Below are 24,174 nucleotides of genomic sequence, written 5' to 3' on the forward strand. Positions count from 1 at the left end.
GTTGGTGGTATGCCTTGAAAATCTTTCCCAAAAAGACCACAACGAAGGAGGGACAAGTGAACAAATCAATGGCCAAGACTTGGTCAGAGGTCCCGGACCCAATCACGACAGCACAATACTATGCACATAAATTTCAGGCCATGAAGACTTTGCTACGCCAAGACGACAACATGCTGGGGGGCATGGATGATTTCTTTTTTGTCACCGAGTTCCAAAACAGAGGGAGCTAGCACGACCACGTCCTAATATGGACTCACAGTGCACCAACGTTTGACGGAAACAATGCTACGCTCATCGTACAATTTGTGGACAACCACATTTCTACAAATGCATCACAGTAGTTGCCGTTGCATATGAAAGATATTTAGACACATAGGCATAGGAAGACATGCACAAAATCAAACAAAAAATGTCGATTTGGTTTCCCCCGCCTGCCTCTCAAGGAAACACACGTGTTGCTATCACTCCAAAGCGATACACTATGGCAACAACACAAGATGGAGATGAAGAGGGTTTATGCATTGCTAGAAAACGGGCCTGACACAAAGGCACTCAACTTTGAGGAATTCTTGATGGAGCTATGATTGGGAGACGACGACTACATCCTAGCTCTATGAAGCAGCATTTTTGAGCCGACGTCGTTCTTGCAAAGGCATCCGAAAGACAAATAAACACAACTTCAATCCGACAATATCAACATTGTGGGAGGCAAACACTGATATACAATTCATGATGAACCCACACGGTGCAGCATCTTACTGCATATCCGACATAACAAAGATTAACAAGGAAATAAACAATGCGGTGAAGGAAGCTATCAGGCTAAGCATTGAAAACAAAGCCCAGGAAAACGAGCGCATACAAAAGGTTGGAAATGTGATCCTCAACACGCAACATATTAGCTCGCAACAAACCATCTATATATGCCCATTTTTACCACTAATAAGCGCCACAAGGAAGTTCATCTACATAAACACGAGTGAAGCAGGAAAACGTACGCTCCTCCTGAAGAGACAGGCATAGCTGGAAAGATGCAAGGCTGAGAGCATGGATGTGTTCTTTGATGACATCATCAGTAAGTACATAAAGAGGTCAAGCACCTTGAACGACTTGAGCCTGGCACAGTTCGCGAGCGAATACAATTTGAAGAAAGGGCAAGAGAGACGCCAAAAGCGCAACAAAATCATACATTTCAACAACTACAGCAAAAGCCTAAAACCAGAGGATCACTATAGGGAGAAATGCCTTCTATACTTGCCATTTTATGAGAGAGAGCATGCGCTACACATCATACATCTAACTTGGCATGACATGCATGTTGCGTGCCTTGAAACAATTAAGGAAAACAAGGGAATGTTTAACAAATTGAAAAATTCCAACACTTTGGTGCAGGTTCCACGAGAAGCAGTAGCACCACGTCATCTAGCATGTCCACCATAGTCCATGATAGTGACAACCTCAACCAGGACATGCACATCCTCGACAAAAGTAGAACACATACTCACCTGCAACACAACCAATCAACCTGCTACAAAACAAGGCTTACTATGAAATGTACCAATAAACAAACTATCAGGCAACGCAGGGTCCGAGAAAACATTTGCTGTAATGCTTCTTGTGCAGGCGCTCCTTTGACTATATTCGCACAAAGAAACATCAGACACTGACTTGCCAAGGGCACTTTTACTGGCACCACTACTTGCAAGCAATTACACAACACTAGCCTTTGAGAAGCTCCAAACACTTACTTCACTATATCAAAACGTTGAGCTACTTGTGATCGATGAGGTATGTATGGTGGGGATTAACACTTTCATGGCAACAGACATGCGCATGCCGGAATAAAACACAAGCACACGTTTTTTAGGACGGGATAGTGAATGGAGCAGAAGGGGTTTTCAAGGGGTATGATGAGTTAGGCAAGCCACCAACAGCTTGGATTAAACTTTTCGATAAAAAGCAGGAGCAAAGGCACGTGCGATGTATAGAGATAATCAATTGAACCAACCACTGTCAGCATGGACACCTATAGTGCAAATAACATAGGAGTTCCAAATAGGAAACAACCAACTAAATAGCATAACTAGGAGGTAGTTCCCACTACAGGCAGCATTTGCAAGGACAATGCATCACTCCGAAGGGTTGATAATGAATAGCTTGGCTTTCGACCCAAAGAGCATTAGAACACGTGGGCTAGTTTACATAGTGCTGTGAAGAGTATGGGACCCAAAAAAATTGTATCTATACAATAAGAGAATATAAAAGTAAACACACGAGTCATGAAAGAAATCAAACGCCTCCAGACAAAACGTAGGTCAAAATAAGAGGACACTACGCTCTCCGAGAAGGCAATCACAAGGGAGTACCTGGTCAGCCTTAACATGAGGGCATTCAAAAGCCATAGAGATGACATCAAGCAATGTTCATACTTGCTAACGCAACAGTAATATGCATGCCAGAAGCACACCAAAAACAGGTCAATCCTCTTTTGAATGGAAAGAGGATCTTCAATTGTGCATATCAAGTTATTATAAGAGAAATTGAATTTTAGCATTCATGGAAACATGGGGAAGTCCAAAACAAGCAGCACAATTTTAAGTGCAAAAGCAATTTTGAATGAATTTATGGAGGAAAATACTTTGCCTCCACCCGATTTGTCTCATCAACTTCCCAATGTGAAGGATCACTAAAAAGGACCTTTGAGTGGTTCCCTTGGAGGGTCTCCCTTTTACTATTGCACCTTGGGCTAAGCGAGCTCACATGTGGTGTCATACATCATCCGCCTAAATCTTCAAACATGCCACCATATATTTAAATTAAGGCCATATCAAACCTTGTTGATTTGGTCTATGTCAGCTATTCGCAAGAAGATACCCACTTATGTGAATTCGTTTGCATAGTGTTAATTAACTCTATGGCACCTTGTGTTAGCTCAAAGAAGTGGATAAGAAGATAACCCATGTACTATGGTGACAAGAATCAAGCTCGGATGTCCTTAGGAGGTCCTCCTAACCTTATCTCGATGCATCCAACTTTGCATTATATTTGCAACCTCCATAGGGTGATAATAATGAAGCTCGGATGTCCTGATTAGGAGCTCCTCTTAACCATATCTTGATGCATCCAACTTTGTATTATATTTGCACTCTCCTTAGTTTGTACCAAAAACAACGCCCTACTAATATGGAGGTCACTGCGGCATTTGCGAGGGTGTACGTAAAACAGTTTAGCCCTAAAGCCTAAGTGAATCCTCCTACTCACATCCTTCCTAGGACTTTTTGGAGTGTGAGGAGGACATGTGCATGCTATGGGGCGGGGAGTGGGTATCCCACACCCAGCACACCTCCCAGTGGACACATGGCATGATCTGCACCTTCCAACACTGGAGTGTCCCACATTCAGTGGAACCATTTACAGCATAGCAACCCTCACGCTTTTCATTACAAGCCTCAGAGTTGTCAAATGATCTACAATTAAATTTTTAGGTTTGAATCGTACTTGTCATAGAGCTTTGAGGTACGTCATCGCTTGGATTTATTTTTCTCATGTGGCTCATTTTCCAGCTCAATTTTGGCTCTTATTCACACTTGGTAGTCTTCACTCTATCCTCGTTGGCAAGGATTGCTTTGCTTGTCCTCTATGTAAGGCCAAATACGAATTTGATACCATATAGAAATGAAAGGTATCAATATATGACATGTGTTACTAGGCCACATTTGCATGACCCGATGATGGTAAGGTCATTGGTGATGAGCATAGAAAGGCACCCACTCAAGTAATAGCCTTGGTCAAGAAAAAGTACGCAAGAAAACCTTTGTATTAATTTCCTAAGCAAAGATCAACTGCCCAAAAGGTCAAAAGATGAGAGCTCAATCCCAAGTAAACCTCAACAAAAAGCAACACATGCCTATAGGTTTTCCTTCTTAAAGACATTGAAAAGTATAAAGAGGTAGAGGCTTATCACAAGGATAGCACCCATATGTATTGCTAATCACAAGGCAGAGTCTTATCACAAGGATAACACCCATGTGTGTTGCTTATCACGAGGATAGTACCCATATGTGTTGCTTATGCACCAATGTGGCAGCGCACTTGTGATGCTCATAATCTTATGAGGATGCACAAAAATATTAAGGGGTAAAGTGTAAGAATAATGGCCAATGATTGTGCGACACATAATTTCTTAAACTATTTAGTTAAGAAATTGAAGTTGCCTAAGAGTCCAAGTGCCCACAAATATGTAATGCTAGTGATAAAAAGGTTTGGGATACCATCACACACGTTGTTGAGGTGGACATCGATGCTTTAGAGAGAAGTAATCATACAATATATATATTTCTTTGATCTACCCCCTTATAGACTTATTCAAAAAAATAGCATGTGTAGAAAGATAGCTAGTTGAACATCTTGAAAAGGTCAAATCCAATAAAGTGGATCTTCATGGTCTTCACTAGTTTTGTTGGTAATGAAAATAGATGGTACTATGCACTTATAAATAGATTATTGATCTTTGAATACAATCACAATAAAGAATAAATATCCTATGCATTGCATTGTTGAGCTCTTTAATCAATTTCAAGGGGCACTAAATATTCTACTAAAATTATTGATTTAAGATCAAGATATTACCAAGTACAAATCATAACGTACCAAAATGTATTGCTTTAATGAGATCAAGGAACCCACTTTAGGTTTACAACAACGAGGATCAGAGAGGGATGCCTTGGTCTTCTCTTTGATGTCCATTCTATGACAAGTTGTGCAGCTAACAAAAGGCATTTTTATGCATTTTCCATTTCAGCTTGGCAAGGTTGTAGATCATGTGGAGCAATTTTTCTTAGATCTAGGATGGTATCCAGACCCTATTCCAGATCACATCTCCTTGGGTTCATGGGAGGATTTGGCTCTATGGAGATGTCCCCATACAATACTTCCAATGGGATCTCGGGGAGCAAGAATGGATTGATGCGAGGCACCAATAGAAAGCCTCCCTTTCTTTTGATACATGGTAAGTGATGCCAAAAAGTTTTAGGTTAGCCTTAGAGTTTGAAGGTTATTAGAGCTCCTCATTGGCTAAATTTTTAGATTTCTACTAATTTGCAAAAGTCTTTCTGGAAGAGACTCTTAGGAATCCCTCAGGAATAACAAAATCACTCTTTTCTTTTGGCTTTCCATTATGAAGGGATTGCAGATGAACTAGTGGAGCTTCAAATTTGAGGTAGATTCCACATGTATTTGTTGCCTTTCTATTGAAGAGTCCATTTAGCATAGCTTATGGGGTCGTTTCAAGCAAGGACCATATGGACAGGGATCACTAGATTATTGAGCACCTTTATACATTCTCCTTTCTGTATGACATAGGGTTCAGTAGCTTGGCTCTCTTTGTCTATTCCTGAAGTGTTTTATGAGAGTCATGAATCTTCTTGGGCTCTTTTGGCTCGATGACATTTGGTTGTCATATTCACTGGATGACTTATTGGCTATCTATATAGACCTACACATGCCTCTATAGATACTTCTTGGGAGATTTTGGCAAGCATAGCAACATGGCATATTTGGAGATCCAAATGCACAAAGGCTTAAGATGGTTCCGAGGTCCATCATGCACATACATTTGGCCAATATTTGGATAGATACAATACACACCTTATGGCCATTTGGGGGAATATGGAAGGGTCTTCATGAGTAGCCTCTACTAGAAGGACTATTTTCTTTAGAGAGTAAAACATCTCACCATTTTTCTCAGAGTCCCCTATAGAGTTGAGGTGGCACATTCAACCTCAACCTTGGATTTTCTCTCTCTCTTACAGGATTGTCATTTTGCCCCATTTGGGTTTTGTTTGCTCATGCTTGCATGATGTACTTTTCTATTGATCTTCACTCTAGGAGTTTCTTTCATACTTTTAATAGAAGTCTTTTCTTTGGGGGGGGAGGGGAAAGTTGTTTTGATAGTGGCAGATCAACTAAAATGGAAGGGAAGTATCTTCTTTCTTCTAAATGAACCTGAAAGGAAGAGTTTTAACGAATGGCTAACAATTGTTTACTTTTGAATATAAAATTCACATTAATTTGTTCTCATGTGTGGAGATGGGGTATACATTAGTCCTTTCAAAAGCTATTGTCATTCTTTAATGGAAGATAGAACTATCCCATGCAAATAGATATGCACTTCACCACTAGGTGATAAGGCGAATGGATATGCATGTGTTAGAGGATATGCTATTAGCATGTGCAATTAAACAACAAGATAATGGGAAAATGTATCTACCCATAATAAAATCTTCATATAGTGAAATTGAACATATTGCAATATTTTTTAGTCATTTATGGTAATGTACATATTTCAAACTAGAGCTCCTATTAGAGCGAGGGTTAAAATTAGGGACATTTTAGGAAGCTAAAAATTTTCTTTAAGATGTGGATCAAATGCTCAAGATAACTAAAGATAGCATGAAAAGTTAGGATAGAGTAACAAGCTATGCAAATCCACACCTTGTATCTCAAAAATCCTTAAAATGAGCCTTAATCTCCTAGGTCATTGGGATAATTCCTACTACATAGGAGGATTCAAGATTGCTCACAAACTAGCTCTATTAGAATGATGTACAGTAAGTCCCATATTTCAAGTGATGATAACAACCTAGTACGTGGAGAACTCTTATTGAACCATTGCCTTCAAAACATGAACCAGGATCTATTTTAAGGAAAAGAACATGACACCATGATTCATGTTAACTTCAAGTAATCTTTGTGTTGAGTAGGAGGAGATACTAGAAACTGAGATGGTTTGTCAACTTTAATGTAACTTTAGGATGGGTACACCCCGGTTGAGGAGGAGGAGATACTTGAAACTAAGATGGTTTGTCAACTTTAATGTAACTTTAGGATGGGTACACCCCGGTTGACCAAAGTTGGATAGTAGGGGTGTAGGAGGAGGTGGATGCCATGTAATAAAATATCATTAGATTTGCAAAAGCAGGGTGGAAAAAATCTTGGGCTGCCAAAGTCCTCCGTCCATCCCCTGCCCAAGTCTAGAACCATGGACCCCACGAGCATAAGTTCAACCAATACGCATTAGTAAACTTGCTCACCCATTCGTTCTGTCTGTACCAAAGCACCCCTGCCCATCCCTCAAGCAGATGGGGAGGGGGAGGGTGGTGTGTACCCAACCTTAGGCTACGTTTAGACAAGGCAAATGCTGGACTTGCAAAAGGGATGTTCATTGATGTTGCACAAAATTATTGGGCCATGGAATTGTCGAGTGGAAGGGAGGGTTCTTCATCGGCGAATAACTAGACGGTCGAGATTCATGCAATAAATGCTCGTGAACACCATTAAGCCCAACGGGAATCCTTGGTCCTTTGCTGCTGCCCAGTATGAACGTACCCTTAGTAACCTAAGGGAGGATGGGAAAAAGTAAAAATCGGTTAGTTCCATTCTCACATCAATCAACAAAAATAAAAATAAAAAATAAAAAATACTTCGTTTCCACGTCATACAAGCTCTGCTTGTTCACTGCCAGTTGTGTACTCAACAGTCTTTGCAGACGGAATCCAGCTGTAGCTGTTCTTAAAGCTCACCCCGACATGCCCAATTCTTACAAAATCTTCAGAGTGTTCGCACCTCTTGACATACGCATTTGATGCATCGTAAAACTATTCTTTGCAAAGGAGTTTCTTGGGTCGGCTTTAAAGTCTAAGGAAGTGCCACTTTTGACCAACATCGACAAGTAAACTCGAGGTATCGACTAAGCTAGAGCCCTGAATTTAGAATTTCCTTAACTAAATATTACTTACTCCTTTTGGTCGATCGGCAGAGCGAAGGAGTTACTGCCTTTATATTTTGGTAGTTGTATGGCATCGTTTTCATCCTGTGTCAAGATCTGGTGTATGCATAACATACGAATAACAATGCGTGTTGAGGCTGGCTTACACTTAGCAATCCTGCAGCTACTGCAGGGGCGATCTCAACGAGCTAGAATGCCAAGTGTATCTTACTCGTGTTGAGACCACGTACTCGTGTTGAGGCTGGCTTACACTTAGCAATCCTGCAGCTACTGCAGGGGCGATCTCAACGAGCTAGAATGCCAAGTGTATCTTACAACTTTGTTTGCCGGTGTATATTAATGGACCTGATACACAAGGCAAATCGGGGTGAGCAAAACGACAGATTGGCATTCTAGATCAGATTGCTTTTTCAATTGAAGAGATGGCTGTAAGTAACATACACTGAACGTACAGCCTCGTGGCATGGTCACGAGAAAGCTTGAATGATTATGAGCATAGGGGTGATTGACTGTTCATGGCAGCCCAAGTCGTGTCTTTGTTTTAAAGGGATTTACTGTTAAGTACATTTTAGCAATGTTTAAGTGAACCATTTTTTCGGAATTGGAAAGGGAGGTCGTACTGGGGATCGTGCTTTAAAACAGGCATGAAATGACTGAATAGTGGAAGCAAAAACAGTACTGTACAATGCACAGTGAATACCATTGATGCCAGGAAAGATAGAATTGTATTATAGAGAATCTGAAGAAGGTACATTATTAAGAGATATCGTGCAAGACTCGACTAGTGGGGGTGATGACTTGGAGGCAACGTTGTAGACCGACAGGACAATGGAAAGAAGGTACATTATTAAGAGAGACTCGACTAGTGGGGGTGATGACTCGGAGGCAACGTTGTAGACTGATAGGACAATGAACTTGGAATGTACAAGATGCAATATCAGCAGTAAAATTATCATGAGATTGAAACTGCACTATGTTGTGTTTTTAGAGGATGAGTTTGGGCATGTTCCTGGACTCATCTTGGTATATGCTTCTGCTGTATTAGCGGACATGCAAATTTCACCTTGTGTTGTTTTCGTCCATGTTGTGGCCTGCTGGTTTTGCAATAATTCTTTCTATCTTAAGTGGTGCGTTGCCCTATCAGCTAGATTTAAATGCTCGTCTAGGAGAGACTAAAATGAAATCATTTAGTCTTCACAAGCAGTTGTAACTTGAATGAAGAGATTTTGGACTACCTTTTGATTAGCCTTTTCCTTTAGTGCTAGCCTTCGTCATGGCTGAGTCTGCCCTTCACCTCCGGAGTGCCGACAGAAACTCGGTACAAAGACTTTGTATAAATGGATGCTCAAGTATGTGTGGGTGTACCGTGTGTGGATTTGTATGTGTGAGAACATATGTTTATACTATGGTCTACACTCACTGTTGGGCGCTGATGACATCAGTGGGGATGTCATAGTAGCTAGTCCCTGCTATGCGTCATGGAGTTTATGGTTTTCAACCTTATGAGTGACTATCATGAGATTGAAACTGCACACTGTTGTGTTTTTAGAGGATGAGTTTGGGCATGTTCCTGGACTCATCTAGGTATATGTAAAACTTAAGATAAAGTTGAACACCCTTTAAGTGTCAATGCCTTTCACAAATAGAGATAGCCTCTAGAACTGCAAAATGTAATTTATAACCAATCCTGTAGGGTTAATTCATAGTACTGACATGTATACTAATAAGAGATAAGAGAAGAGACAATTGTGGATTTGAACTTTGAACTCCAACCAGGTAGCAATGGAATGTCTAAAGCCTTCTTGCACCTAGGCCATGGATTTGGAGAAAACTCCTAATGTGAGGATCAGACCGGCTTGAGAATGGCTTCTTTTGCAACCAAATGACACAGAAGCCTGAGACAGATTAGGCTTGCTGAAATAGGCTCCTTAAGCCTATTGATTGCAGATGGCTCTCCAATGTGGTGTGCAAGACTTGCTTTGGGAGAGCTTGCAGTAAAATTTTCCAATCATGTCCACAGTCACTCTTGCTGGTTGCCTTGCTCTCATCAAAGGTAGCCTTTCCTTTGCTCCTACCCTGTGCTCCAACAAAAACGGGCCTGAAGACTTGGACGAGCTTTTCAGTTTATAATGAAATTGGGTTCTCATCTGAGTGACCTCATGTCCTAAATCCATGATCATCTGAAATCTGAAAGCCATCCTCATTGGACTCATGATGACATTTCTTCTCCAGTAGATGTACTGAAGCTTGAAGACCCCTTTTTAAGGTACACTCTGCTAACTCCACTGAATTTCATAATTCTCTTTTGCATATGGTCATCAGATATTCGAGTGGTTGGATAGCTAGCACATAAAGTGAGACAAGAGCCTGATAGTACGCAAATCGTTTTACTGTGAGACTGATAAAGCTAGTAGGAGAAAAACCTTTACAAACAAGGCTGGAGGCTGATGTGTGTGCCAGCCAGACAAGAATTGTTTAGGTAATCCATGTCTCTATCTAGCTATACATTTGGGGAATTCTCCAGTTGCTCATTTGGTCGGGTAGCATTTGCACTAGTGTCTGCCTCATCATCCCTCTCAATTCCATATGTGAAGCACGTTGCTTTGTTAAACAACCTAGAACTAGCTTTGGAAGAGACACAAGTAGAGTAAAAGGTGCTTTTGACTTGATATACTCCAATTATGGGATTATGCATAGTCAAAAACTGTTAATGGAGTATTATGCTACTTGACTTTTATTGATGGATATAACAGATACTATTGGGTCTACTTTATCAAAAGTCTTTAATGGATTCGAAGAATCTCAGGTCATGGTTGAAAGCAAATAGGCAAGATAGAGAAATCTTGACCTAGGCACAACAGACTTGGGCATATTAATTTTCAAAGTTTGAAGAAGTTGCATAGGTACTTGATGGTGTATGGGATACATCATGTGTTTTGGTAAAGTCATGTGTCAACCTTGTTGGCATGGAAGGAAAAATAGGGGTCCTTGTCCAAACACAAATTAGATAGACGAGAGGAGCATGTGTACAAAATTCATGAAGTTTTCCAAATCATGTAAGAAGAAGACGTGTGTGTAGAAACATTTCCATAAAATCTAATTGCAAAAAGAAATTAAAAAACGTTGGTTGAATGTCTAGAGACATGTCAAATGAAAAGAATTTACAAAATCAAGTTTGGGTAACAACAATAAGAGTCCATCATTTCTCTACCGCTCGCTGTGATCTTTGTTGGTGCAATGGGGAGCTATATATCTCCTTTGCAACACTACAGAAAATAGTTGCAACAAATGAAAGGATTGTCTTGAAGAAATACTATTGAAATCTGTAGAAGACCTTGTGCCAGAGGATTCTTAGTTTGACTGTCGAAAGTGTAATTGCAATCATTTGGCTCTTTAACTCCTCAATGCTTGTCCAAATCTGATGACATATGCGTGTTTCTCAGGACTAGGTGATGGCATTATACCAGAGTTGGAATTTTCTGACATAAGCGCTCTTGGAGTTGCACTACCTGAGAATAGAAGCTCTCAGAAGATTCAAGGAAGACCCTGGCTTCCAAATGAAGATATTTTGCATCTTAGGAGCCACACCACACCTGGATAACCTGATGTTGGAGTCTCTCAAGTTCACAAATGTGGTCCACGTTGCCCTGGCAGCCATGATCTTTCTGCTGATGAAAATGCTAACAAACTTGCTTCAAATGCTGTGAACCTTGGCACAGCGCTGGAAAACTTCTGGGTGACCTGCCTGATTGTTGTAGAATCTAAGCTTGTACCTCGTTGGGCTTGATACCTTGCTAGACCTCTCACAAAGTGGAAGGATGGAGAACAAACTGAAGAATCTTGAACCAAGGGAGTCACTGATGTAGATCCAACTTCATTAACCAAGTGTGCACAAGAATAAACTCACAAACACTCAGATCTGGCACAAGAAAAACGTTGCTTAGAAGAAAAAGGAGGAGGAAGGGTCCAAGGAAGATGAGCATGGTAATCAGTTAGCTAAACGCAATAATAAAAAAGGAGCTATTATTGGTGTTTACATAATCTGAGTCAGTTAATCCCCCACTTACGTATCCAATTCTGACAGCTAAATAGTCTACTCCTAAGTACAAGTAATATCTATTCAATGAAATTGTGAGTAGGTAGAAGGTAAGGCTAATCCTTCTGTTTTAGATTCATTTTAGATGTCTGCTCATGTCAGTTGCACTATGCTTCTCTACATGCTTTACACCGCGGTGGTTGCATGGAGATATATCTAGAAAAATACAATTAGAATTTTAGAAATGCAATTGATGATTTGGCTCTACATAAGAGAATATCTACAAGAGGGAGAGAAGGCTCATGGAAGAGGCTTGAGGAGACTAGAGCTACAGCAACATGAGGCCTAATAACCCCTTAGTGCGTGGATCCTGAAAGTGCAAGCGGAAGCATGTCTCTCTAGTTTGGCCAATGAGGCATACCCTCTACTCAAGCATGCGTGCATCGTGGGTCTCATAGTGAAGCTCGGTCCGGAGAAGATAACCCCAAGATAAGTGTATGATGAAACTATCTCAATAGATGATCCGGCAAATGTGAACTGCTCCTAACGCATGATGGCTCGAGATGTATTGAAGATCATGACCTTGATTTTACCCAGGTTGACCTTCAAATCATGAGACTCACAAAAGGACTGTAGTGTGTCTAGGTGTCTCTGAAGCCCCTCTGTTGAGGAAGACAAGAGGGCCACGTCATTTGCATAGAGCAAAATTTGGATCAGCGTGTCCGCAAGAGAGCAACCTACACTCCCCTGTGTCTGCATCACTGTCTCAAGCTCGTCAATGTAGAGGCCAAACAAGGTAGGCGACAAAGGACACCCTTGTTTGATCCCGATGGTACTCATGATCTCGTCTGTCCACTCGGATCTTGCTCGAACTTTGCCAGAAACTCTTGGGACCGTGTCAAATGCCTTGTGGAAATCCACAAAGCAACAATAAACCCTCTGCTTTCGTGACCTCGCCTCCTCGATGATACATCTGAGCGTGAGAATGTGGTCCATGGTTCCATGATCATGCCGGAATCCAGCCTGTCTTGCTGCTCTAAGTCCTCGACACTCTGCAAGTCTGCTAACCTCGGAGTCGAGTATTGATGCATAAATCTTGGACATGACATGTCCAATCATAATGGTCCTGTAGTTCTCTGGGCTCATGGGATCCCCTGCCTTGTGGATGGGTGAGATAGTGTTAATGGTCCAAGTGTGTGGAAATCCCAAACAAACCGCTTCATTAAAAAGCTTTGCTAAGATCGGAGCTAGGAGGTTAATCCCATATGCAATGAACTCAGTGCATAGCCCCTCATGATCCTTCGCTCGGCCATTATGAAGTTTCATTATAGCATCCTTTACCCCTCCTCTAGTGAAGAGGGTGCAGGATGTGGGACAAGGCATGTGTGAGAGGTTAGGGACTGGCTGATTTGGAATGTCATAAAGTGTGCGTGCATAATCAAACCAGATCTAGGTATCAGTGAGTGGCGGAGGGGACCGTTCTTCTAGAAATCTCCGCCAAAAGTCCTTAGAGTTGTTACTAAACAAAATGTTTAGTAGCTTCTCCTCGTTTCGACGAACGAAGTCTAGTTTCTTCCTCCGTACTAGTCTACGGTATTCATGTAACGTATGTGGTGCGCTTGGAAGACTGTTTTTGGTTTCAAATCTAAGTTGATGGCGTAAGGCCTTACACTCATCATCGTACCAACTATTACAGGGTACGGTTCCAGGGGGTGGTGGGCAGGTGGAGTGGGTGGTGTGGGAAAAAGCGTGAATGGTAGCCTCGTGTGGTGAGCGGGTGACAAGGGCAGCACGATCCTCTAAAAGGGGTATGAAGTCAATATAAGCGAGAAGGTTAGTGATCCTGATCAAAGCGTATATCGTGGTAGGTGGAGTAAGCACTTAGTGGGGTGGAAGGTGCTGTGCGAAGGGAGGTGGAGATGCGAAAGAAAAGATATGTATGATCAGCCCCTGGGGGGAGAGGTGCTACAGTGAAGTCAGTAATGTGAGATGTGAAGACAGGGGATTCCATGATGTAATCAACAACACCGGAGCCCCCCCCCATGTGGAAAGCATGTGAAACCACCTGAAGCGGGCCACCTGTCAAGACCATTATAGATAATGAGATCATGTATCCTACCGAGGTCTAATAGGGCCTGCCCATAAGATGAGAATGGACCTCGCCTGTTAGCCGAAACCCATAGCATACCTGCCTCCTCAAGGTTAACATCTGGCAGTAGAGTGGAATCATCTCTGAAGTCAAGAAGTGGTACCTGATGGGCCCTTGTCCTCGCGTTGAAGTCCCCTACTAGAAGGACTTCTCCGCGGCTAGAAAAGTCAACGATGGACTGATAAAGGGCAGCAAATGAGGATGTCTCATCATCACCTCGATTAGCAAATTGCGACAAACAGATCCCGGCTGTCCATGTGTCGTATCTGGATCCAAAGAAATCAGGAATGTGTATCTCTCTGCTCTACTGAAATGATCCCCTGGAGTGTGGATCTGAAAAGGACTGCAACTCCACCTGAACCTCGAACTCCTCCTATACCCCTCGTCTCATCTCTGTAGGCAGACTCCCATGTATATCCGCTGACTATTGGAAGAGGGCACTCTGGACTCTGATGTGTCTCTGTATAGAAGACTGTCGTGGCCTGTATAGGATTCCGAGAAGTTCCCCGGTTCTGACCGTAAGAGAGGGCCAATGTTTGTGGGTGTGCCTGCCCAGTGAGTGAGGGTAGCGTAGAGAGTGAGGGCCTGTGTTGTGGTGTGCCCGCCTCCCTCGTGAGGATAGTCTAAGGTATGCTGGTCCCTACATGTGTGCTGTAGGGCTGCATCCTGATCAGTGTTGAGGGGCAGGAGGAGAGGCTTTCCGTTAGGGCTGTTGGCTATGGAGGCGCCTAGGAGGCAGGGCTGTCGGCTATGGAGGCGCCTAGGGGCTCAGCCCTGAGCAGCCCCCTGCAGGGCTGCTACCAGGCCCTTTTATAGGACAGAGGTGGGTCGGCCCACCCCCCTTTGAGTCCGCATGCTGGTCTGTGGGGTTGGCCACCTTGCAGGCTGGTCGGTCAGTCTGCCCTACCCGACTAGGGAGGGGCTGGGGGGCTAGGGCCTGGCAGAGGAGCAGAGCCAACCCAATCTTGCACCTGTAGTGGAGCGGTCGGCCCTGAGCACCCCCCTGCAGGGCTGCTACCAGGCCCTTTTATAGGGCAGAGGTGGGTTGGCCCATCCCCCTTTGAGTCGGCATGCTGGTCTGTGGGGTTGGCCACCTTGCAGGCTGGTTGGCCAGTCTGCCCCACCTGACTAGGGAGGGGCTGGGGGGGTATATATAGGCCCCCCCTCAGCCCTCTTTGCAGCATCATGTGGAGGAGCAGATCGGCAGAGGAGCAGAGCCAGCCCAGTCTTGCACCTGTGGAGCAGGGTAGTGGAGCAGTTCATCCACTCCCTTGTGCTCTCTTCCTTTGGTTGTTGAGCTGTGTGTTCCGAGCTCTCGAGCAGCCCGTTGTTTCCGAGGTTTCCCCCCCGTTGTAGCGGGGTTTTCTTCAGAGATCACTTGCAGTTCTTCTGTGACTCTCTCCTTTCTCTCCGTCTCAGTGTGTGTGTGTTAGTGTGAGGTGTGCTTTCTCTCTCTTTCTCTCTCTTCCGTTTATTTCTGCTGCACTTCTCACAACCTAGTGAGTGGTGTGGCAAGCAGTCTCTGTCTCTGTCTCTCTCTCTCAAGCACGCACACTTGAAGCACACATAAATGCATAGATATGTTTGTATGTTTGTATGCATGCATGTAGGTACACGCATGGATGCACATATTTATATATGTATGTACATATACACATGTACACACATGCATGCATATGTCTATATATAATAGAAATGTAACAGTAAACATAAATAAGTAAGTAAATAAATATATGCATGGAGCACACCCAAGCATATTTTATAAAAACAAAATAGACACTGCAGTTTTGCTCATGATATCACCTAGAATGTAAAATGATCACCTCATTACGCAGAATGAGAATAGCTACGATGATATCATTGGTACCCAATGTTGGCTGTATATCAACATATTACTGTATGCTCTCTCATATACACATACATGTACACACGAAAAAATATGCTTGAACATCCCTTTATAGATGAGTATCCTTTGCTCTTTCTATTGATTGGTCATGCAGCTATTGTTTACATTTCCAATATATTTTTAGTAGAAGCTGCAGTGCTTTTGACATCTTTTATGTATGTGGTCTTGCATTACTGAAGTTCTGAACATCTTTGTTGCATCGGACTGTTTTCGTGATAGGTCGGTTTGGTAAGAGGATCTCAATCTGAACTCATGGGATGTGCTTTAGGAAGTCAGCGGGTGAATCCAAAGTGCTATTTAGATGTTGCAGTGGAGGGGAGGATTATAGGCCGTTTAATCATAGAGGTGCGCAAAGATATTGTCCCTATTACAGCAGAAAATTTTTGCGGTCTATGCACTGGGAAGTATGGGAACTCTTATAAAGGAACGTCCATCCATCGCATTGTTCCTGGGTTTATTGCTCAGGTAATTTTTCTTATACCTTATTAGGCCCACTTCAATGATCTCTTTAAGGTACTCTATGCTCTTTGATTCATTGAATTGACGAATTACCATTTGTTTTATCCTTGAAAAACAAAAAAATTAATTTTGTGAAATATTCAACGTGAATACTAGCGAGACCATGGTCTCAAAAAATCAAACACCACTAAACTTCATTTGTGAAGTGTCAGTAACATACAAATCTGAAACACACATAGCTAAGGAAGATGCTGCTCTTAAATTTTCTACAAACAGGTCCAAATATTTAGTCGCCTTGCAGAAATATGTCGATTTCAAGTTCTAGAAAAGGTCCATTGCCTTTTTGGAAATGGTATGGTCACCTCCCCATCTGTAAGCCTCCATATGAGGAGAACATGGGGGTGAACCTAGGAGTGATGTGGCTGCCAACCTACTCAGTATCGCTAAAAGCTATATAATGTTATTAGGTGCATTATTCACTAACTTAGCAACAGACACACACAATAATACAGGTGCTAACCTCTGAGAAGATCCCACTATCTGAATCTGCAATGGTCGGCTCTGCGGCTTCCCTCCATTTCCATGTGGCATTCTGAGACGACCATCTGAGCCATCCGACAATCCTTGTTTCATGGACAGCCTTTCCAGTGATGAGGCTGAAGGCATCCAAAGCATAAGCCGTCTCTCCTCACTTTCTCTTTTTGTTTCAGGGTTAAAGAGGATTTCGACCAAGCTTGGGCTGCCATTGGAGTTACTTTTCTCTTCACTCCAACAGTGGTACTTGGTTTTGAAGGATCCCCAGTCGGCTTTGGCTGCTTGGCTTGTCCACTTACATGTGAGGCACCTGTTGGAACTATCGGAGTCCTAGTGTGTGTGGTCCTAGAGTCCTAGGAGTGTCCTACAGTTGTGTGAGTGTGAAGAGTCTTGAGGCCACTTGTGCCACCTCATGTGGTAGGTGTGATTCCTCCCCTAGATTATAGGATCTAGATTCTCTTGTGTGTGACCTCATCTATGAGGTGTCTGTGTGGGAAGATAAGGCTTGCCCAGCCTATAAATGAGGCTATGTACTTGCTATGATTACACAATCTATCAACATCAATTCGTGCCTCAGCTCTTGAACTTGAGATTGAGTGTCTCTCACCCTCTCCCCATTTTCAACAGTTGGTATCAGAGCCACCTTGAAGCTCCTACTTGATGGCATTCCTCTTCGATTGAGCAGCTCTATGTTGTTCATCGAGTTGATGTTGTTTGTTGCGCCATCAGCCTCAAGAATGCCGAAGTCGCGGCAGTAATCCTACCCACGTTGATGCTACCTCTTTCCTGCTAACTCCTCTACCCGCTACCTCTCTCCTCCGCTGGGCCACTCTTCCGCCATATCCACGTTGCTGTCCAGCTGGCCGCTTCAGTTCCTCCCATTGCTGCTGCCGCCTCTCAGCTCTCCTCCTTTCGCCCCTGATCTGCGCAATCTCCAGCAGCAGCATTCTGCCCCAATGACCTGCGACAGCTCCTGCGAAGGCGTTGAGATCCGTGTCTTGTAATAGGTGCGATGATTTGGCAGTGTCTCGCATGTACCGGCGACTGACGACCTTGTGAGGGCCGTGGCCATCGACTCGCACGTCATAGCCTCACCGTTGAAGATCTTGAAGAAAGAGCTTCACCGCCATCTTCAACTCCATTTTGACCAGATCTGCACCAAACAGCCGACTGTTTGTTGCTGATTCATTGTTGCGTATGAAGCTGATTTTTCGAAGCTGAAGATTGACAAAATGCTGCAGGAAAGCATGGTCGTTATTGCTGCTGAATGCGCCCTTTTCCTAGACGACCTGCATCTGAAATGAACTAATTCCAGCTCGTTTTTCTTACTGTTCAAGCTGTCACCAGCTCCAAAAATGCCGCCACATTTGGAGGGGATTCAGACCGACCTTGAAGCCCAGCATTTCTGCTCCATGACGACCTGAAGAGCGGCTTGTTCCAGCCCATTTCTAAGCCCAAAATCCTAAATTGCGGTTTTCAAGAATTTTGCCTCATTTTTGGTGAATTTGTTGGGGCTTTTATGATCTGAAGCTTCCCTAGTATTGCTAGAACACTATGCTCTAGGAAATTTTGAAAAGCCCCAATTTCTGCAAACCCTAATTTTTGCAGCAACTCTAACCCTAAAATTTAGGGCTTTTCTGTTCTGTGTCTTCCTTTGGCATAATTGAAGCTTCTACTATGTAAAATTTGGGGCTTTTTTTGCAAAATTTGAGTAAACATTGTAAGGGATTTAGACACTGGCTGTAATAACAGCTAAGACCTTCCCACCAATGGATAGCATAAAAAACTCCTCGTTCATCGAGAAATTCTCAGGGAGCAATTTCCCAACTTGGCAGACGAAACTCCGGCTTCTTCTTATGTGAGAAGGCGTATGGAATATCACCAATGGCAAGGAGCCAAAACCCCAAAGTGATGATGCTAGAATCAGTTGGTGGGAGAACCAAAATGATAAAGCAATGGCTATCATTGGCCTAGCTTTAGCTGACAACCTTATCCACCATGTGGATTTTGATAAGACTGCAAATGACGTTTGGGAAAAATTAGAGAATTTGTTTGGAAATAAGATCAATAATTCCAAAGTCTTTCTCAAACAAAAACTCTTCAAGCTCAAGATGAAGGAAACTGAAACCCTCAATGAACACTTGAGCAATCTTGGGTCAATTCTCCAACAATTATCTGCCATCCGAGCCATTGTTGAAGATGATGATCAAGTTGCTGTACTTCTCTCAAGTATTGAAGACATTTCCAAGTACAATGAGATCCTTGCTGTCCTAAGAGTCAGCCGCAATATGAGCTTTAAGGATATGGTAGCTCATCTCATTGATGAGGACCGTAGGCTTACAGAGAAAGCAAAATCTTCCTTTGAGTCTGGCAAAGCATTCTTTCTCAAGAATAAGCCCAAGAAGAAAGGAAAACCTCTTAAATGTAATTACTGTCAGAAGCTTGGCCAACCAGAGGATCGTTGCTTCAAGAAGATGGCAAAGGTACAAGCCAAAGAACATGCCAATCTGGTTGCGGAGCAGAGCGAGGATGAAGACGATGAAGCTACACCTTCTGGACCTGAGGAACAAGCCTGCACTGCTGCTGCTTTTGGTCTATCCCTCCATGAGGTGATAGATGAAGAGTGGGCTTTCTAGAGTCATGTGTGTTAGGTGCTCTGCCTTGGGTAGTCCCCCTAAAATGATGTAATAATTTGTCATTTTGTGTGCCTTGTCCTATAAAAGGCTGCACTTATTTCCATGTACCCAGTTAGGAGACAGGGGGGTTGTTATGTCTTTCCTTTATCAGGCCTGGCCGAGTTCCAGGATGCTGGTGTACTCCCTAGACCTATGAGTTGGTCATGCATCCATGCTCAGATTTGAGTCTCTGATCACGTTGACACCTAAGCCATGAGAGTGCTTGGTTCAACCTCTGAATTATGCTCAGCTGTTAGCCTCTGAGATTGCCTGGGATGCACAGTCTGGATGATGTCATAGTTTCTCACCCTAGCTCCGAAGGGGGGTTTGTTGGAACTATCGGAGTCCTAGTGTGTGTGGTCCTAGAGTCCTAGGAGTGTCCTACAGTTGTGTGAGTGTGAAGAGTCTTGAGGCCACTTGTGCCACCTCATGTGGTAGGTGTGATTCCTCCCCTAGATTATAGGATCTAGATTCTCTTGTGTGTGACCTCATCTATGAGGTGTCTGTGTGGGAAGATAAGGCTTGCCCAGCCTATAAATGAGGCTATGTACTTGCTATGATCACACAATCTATCAACATCAGTTCGTGCCTTAGCTCTTGTCTCTAGCCTGTGATTGAGTGTCTCTCACCCTCTCCCCATTTTCAACAGCACCAGACTTTCTAATTGACCTCTTTTTAGACCCACTCTTTTTCAAGTACTCATACTGCCTACACAAACCTGCTTGCTTTTGGCATCTTCATAGTTCAAGGCTATAGCTATTGCATCATCAAGCGTGTTCCATAAGTTGGTGCACTTAGACTCCTAGCCTTGGAACCACCTAGTTAGTGCCAAATCACCCTCACCAAGGACCTTGACATTGACTCCTTTGACTATATAAATAAAGCACAATAAAATATGATATAAGTCTGGTCCTCTAAAGCAAAATGTTGACTGACCCTTCCAAGGTCATGTTCTCTCTTTAGGCATCATCGTTTTCGATGATGAAATCTAGGAATGCTCTCCACATCTGGTATATGAATTCCCAGGCAGCCTCAGATAGAGGTAAACCATGCCATGCAACCAACATTGTGGGTCTTTTCCGATTGCGTACTTGCATTGTTCTTGGGTCCAGGATTCTTGTTGGTTTGCGCCTTGCATTATTATCTATCTCCTGAAACAAAACAACACCCTTGATTACTGAGTCACCTGGGTGCAAAAACTTCTTTAAGCGAGAAACATGAAACACTGGGTGCACCTTACAACCTTGTGGTAATTCCAATTTATAGGCCACCTTGCCTATTCTTTTGAGAATTAACCAAAGCCCACAATATCGGGGTGATAATTTGGCACTCTCTTGCAATCAAAGACTTAGGGGGTGAAGGAATTTTGAGAAAAACTTTTTCTCCTTTCTTAAATCCATTTTCATTCGCATACGCCTTAGCTCTATCCATAGCTTGGTGGATGTTAGCTCTCGCAAGTGCTAGCATCTCCCGCGTCTGAACAACATAGTTCACTGCACTAGGCACTTTCTGATATATCTCAATCTTAGTTGGATTTGTTGGTCTATAACCATAGTTCAACTCGAACGGACTCATTCCCGTAGAGGAATGTTTTCTATCATTGTAGGCAAATTCCAATAGCGGTACCACATATGTTGCCTCAATGAAACATATGCTCTAAGCATATCTTCTAAAGTTTGGTTGACTAACTCCGCCTGACCATCCGTTTTCGGATGGTCCCTACTACTCATTCCCATCTCAATCCTTAGTGCCTCAAATACCACAGTCCAAAAATGACTAATAATTTTAACATTCCTGTTTGACTCTATGGATCTGGGTAGTCCCTGTAGACGAAATATATATATAATAAACAAATCCACTACTTGCGGAGCACTAACAGGCTCCCTAGTTGGAATGAAGTGAGACATCTTGGTAAGACGATCAAAGGATAGAATCATATCCACCTTGTGTTGTAGGCAGACCAATTATAAAGTCCATGGAATTGCTCTCCCATCTACCTGATGGGTATTTCTATGGCTTTACCCGCTCTGCCTTACTCACTTGACACAAGAAACACCGTGTCACATATTCATGAATATGATTTTTTATTTTTGGCCAAAAGAAATCTCGCTTCACGAGATTATATGTCTTCTCGACACCTGGATGTCCTGCACATGGGCTATCATGGCACTGTTGAATGACCCTCTGCCTGAGATCATTCTAGTTACTAGGTACTATTACATTGCCATTTTCGTTTCAGCATACCATCTGCTATGGTATATCTTGCATAGGTTTGGCCTTTTTGGGATGTCAGGTCATCCTTTGCTCTAGGTTTAATCACATAAGCCTTAGGCCAAATGCTTTGGACAAAGCCGTCCACTTTCTAAGTTTCTCTGTACCCTGCAACAATGGTACGATGCGGAGTGCAAGGCTTATCGCCGACAGCTCCGACTTGAAACCAGATGTCACCTCCTGAACACACCAGACACGGTACGTAAGTACCGACGTCTCGTACGTTGGAAGAAGCAGGCTTTTCTTCGTCAAAATGAGGAGGAGCAGCTGCACATCTTGTATAGCAACAACTCTAAGGATTGTTTGCGGAGATTCCTTGAGCGTAGGTCCCCATCACCCCTCACCGACACAAGAGTCTGGCACATGTATGCACACCATCTATATGATGTCCCACTCCAGCCCACTCCAGACCTCATACACACACCTCGTCCCACCACTTGCACATTGTTCACCAGAGGGGGAGTCAAGGACGCGACATTGAAACTGCACAATGGCCGACCTAAGGATCACAAGGGGCTATGCATTGAGTTTATCGCATATGGGATCGACACGTTAGCCGCGATCCTAGCAAAGCTATTCAATAACGCTGTTTGCCTTGGCTTCCCCTGCACATGGACACTCAACACCATCACCCCCATCCACAAGGTAGGGGATCCCATGGACCCGAGTAACTATAGGACTATCATGATTGGACATGTGATGTCCAAGATCTATGCAACTGTATTGGATGCATCGGTCAGCCTATTCGCAGAGATGAGAGGGCTCAGAGCAGAGGGTCAGGCCGGTTTCAGGCGAGACCATGGGACTATGGATCACATACTCACACTCAAGAGTGTCATTGAGGAGGCCAGATATCCTGAGTACCATAGGGGTTAAACAGGGTTGTCCCTTATCACCGACCCTGTTTGGCCTCTACATCGATGAGCTTGAGACTTTCATGGGGACGTTCGGAGGGACTGGTTGCTCACTTGCCGGGATCATCATTAGGATTCTTCTTTATGCAGATGACGTGGCACTCTTGTCGTCCACACCGGAGGGGCTCCAGCGACACCTGGATGCACAACAAGCTTTTTGTTTATCCCATGATTTGGAGGTCAACCTTGGCAAGACCAAGGTCATGATCTTTAACACTTCTCGAGCAAACATGCAACGGAAACAGTGTACTTTTACTTTGGGTGGGTCACCAGTTGAGATCGTATCCTCATACACTTACTTGGGGGTCATCTTCTCCGGCCCGATCTTCACGATGAGACCAGCGATGCAGGCCAGACTGAGCAGGGGATACGCCTCATTGGCTCGGCTAGAGAGACAGTGCTTTCACTCCCACTTCCAGGACCCTCGGACCAAGGCTCTTCTCTTCGACTCCTTGGTCCGACCAGTCGGTATGTATGGCAGCCCTTGTTGAGGGCCTGACATGTCAGAGATAGAGTGGACACGGGTGGAGCGCTTGCAGATCCTCATGCTCTCACGGATGATATAGAGAGTACTTACTCAGGCGACGAGGCTTGGCCACATCAGACACCTCTCAAAGCAGGATCACAGAGTTCTTCCCATTGAGTGACATTGATCGTCCAGTCTCTAGCCGTCGACGTGACAGAGACCCCGACCCGAAGATCGCAACACGACACACGAGACATCGAGGGGACACACAGATCACTCTAGGGGACCTCCCGTCATTGTTTAGACCTGGGATACGTCCCACGGGAGTCAGGTGGCTCTGGTCTTGCGTCGAGCCTCGTCCAGGAGGCTGAGATGCACGGCACCCCTTGACGGGCACCAGCGTCCCATCATCGGCTATGCACCAGCCAGGGGGACATGACATACGGAGGATTCCGCTCCGCTCCAATCTTTTTCTTTTCATTGTTACATCCAGATGTATTTGATTATGAATGATCAGACTTAGGATTCAGCACACGTGATGATGCTTGGTTTAGTAGCTCCACCCTTACTGTGATTTGTATCAGGCTTTCTTTCAGTCTCATAGACCCATTGGTCTTCCGAAGACTCTAATAAAATTTCTTTCTTTTCTTTCTAATCTCGGTCATTAGAACACTCTTTAATACTGTGGAACTCATATTATGCATAACGTGCGACAACGTATCAACAACTTTATTTCTCCTTCCCTCTCGGTACCGAATTGTCATGTTAAACTGTTGCATAAGTTCCACCCACCTAGCTTGGTGGCCTCTGTCAGGTTGCTTACAAAAATGCTTTAGACTATCATGATCTACATCTACGTAGAACTCTGAATCATACATATAATGCTTTCATGTTTTTAAAGCATGGATAACAGTGTACAACTCTAATTCATGAGTTGGCTAATTTTGCTAAGAGGGAGAAAGCATCTTGTTTTCAAAG

General features: G+C 43.5%; 1 protein-coding gene across 4 annotated transcripts in view; it reads left to right on the forward strand.

Annotated features, from left to right (window-relative positions):
- Positions 1 to 7,352: 7,352 nt before the first annotated feature.
- LOC147898801 (uncharacterized) overlaps positions 7,353 to 24,174 on the forward strand; it is a 43,068-nt gene continuing 26,246 nt past the window's right edge. Inside the window, exons 1-3 of one of the 4 annotated variants that reach the window (XM_087379052.1) lie at positions 7,353 to 7,426; positions 7,538 to 7,740; positions 16,097 to 16,342. In XM_087379052.1, coding sequence (XP_087235178.1) covers positions 16,130 to 16,342 — 213 coding nt within the window. In that variant the 5' untranslated portion in view covers positions 7,353 to 7,426; positions 7,538 to 7,740; positions 16,097 to 16,129. Of the gene's footprint in view, positions 7,427 to 7,510; positions 7,741 to 8,053; positions 8,154 to 11,726; positions 11,771 to 16,096; positions 16,343 to 24,174 lie in introns of those variants that run through there. The other 3 variants (XM_087379053.1, XM_087379051.1, XM_087379050.1) reach the window with 3 other exon arrangements.

The sequence above is a fragment of the Dipteris shenzhenensis genome, chromosome 9, assembly GCF_047967505.1.
Source record: "Dipteris shenzhenensis isolate YYH24624 ecotype China chromosome 9, Dip_SZ_1.0, whole genome shotgun sequence".
In the NCBI taxonomy this organism is placed as follows: Eukaryota; Viridiplantae; Streptophyta; class Polypodiopsida; order Gleicheniales; family Dipteridaceae; genus Dipteris; species Dipteris shenzhenensis.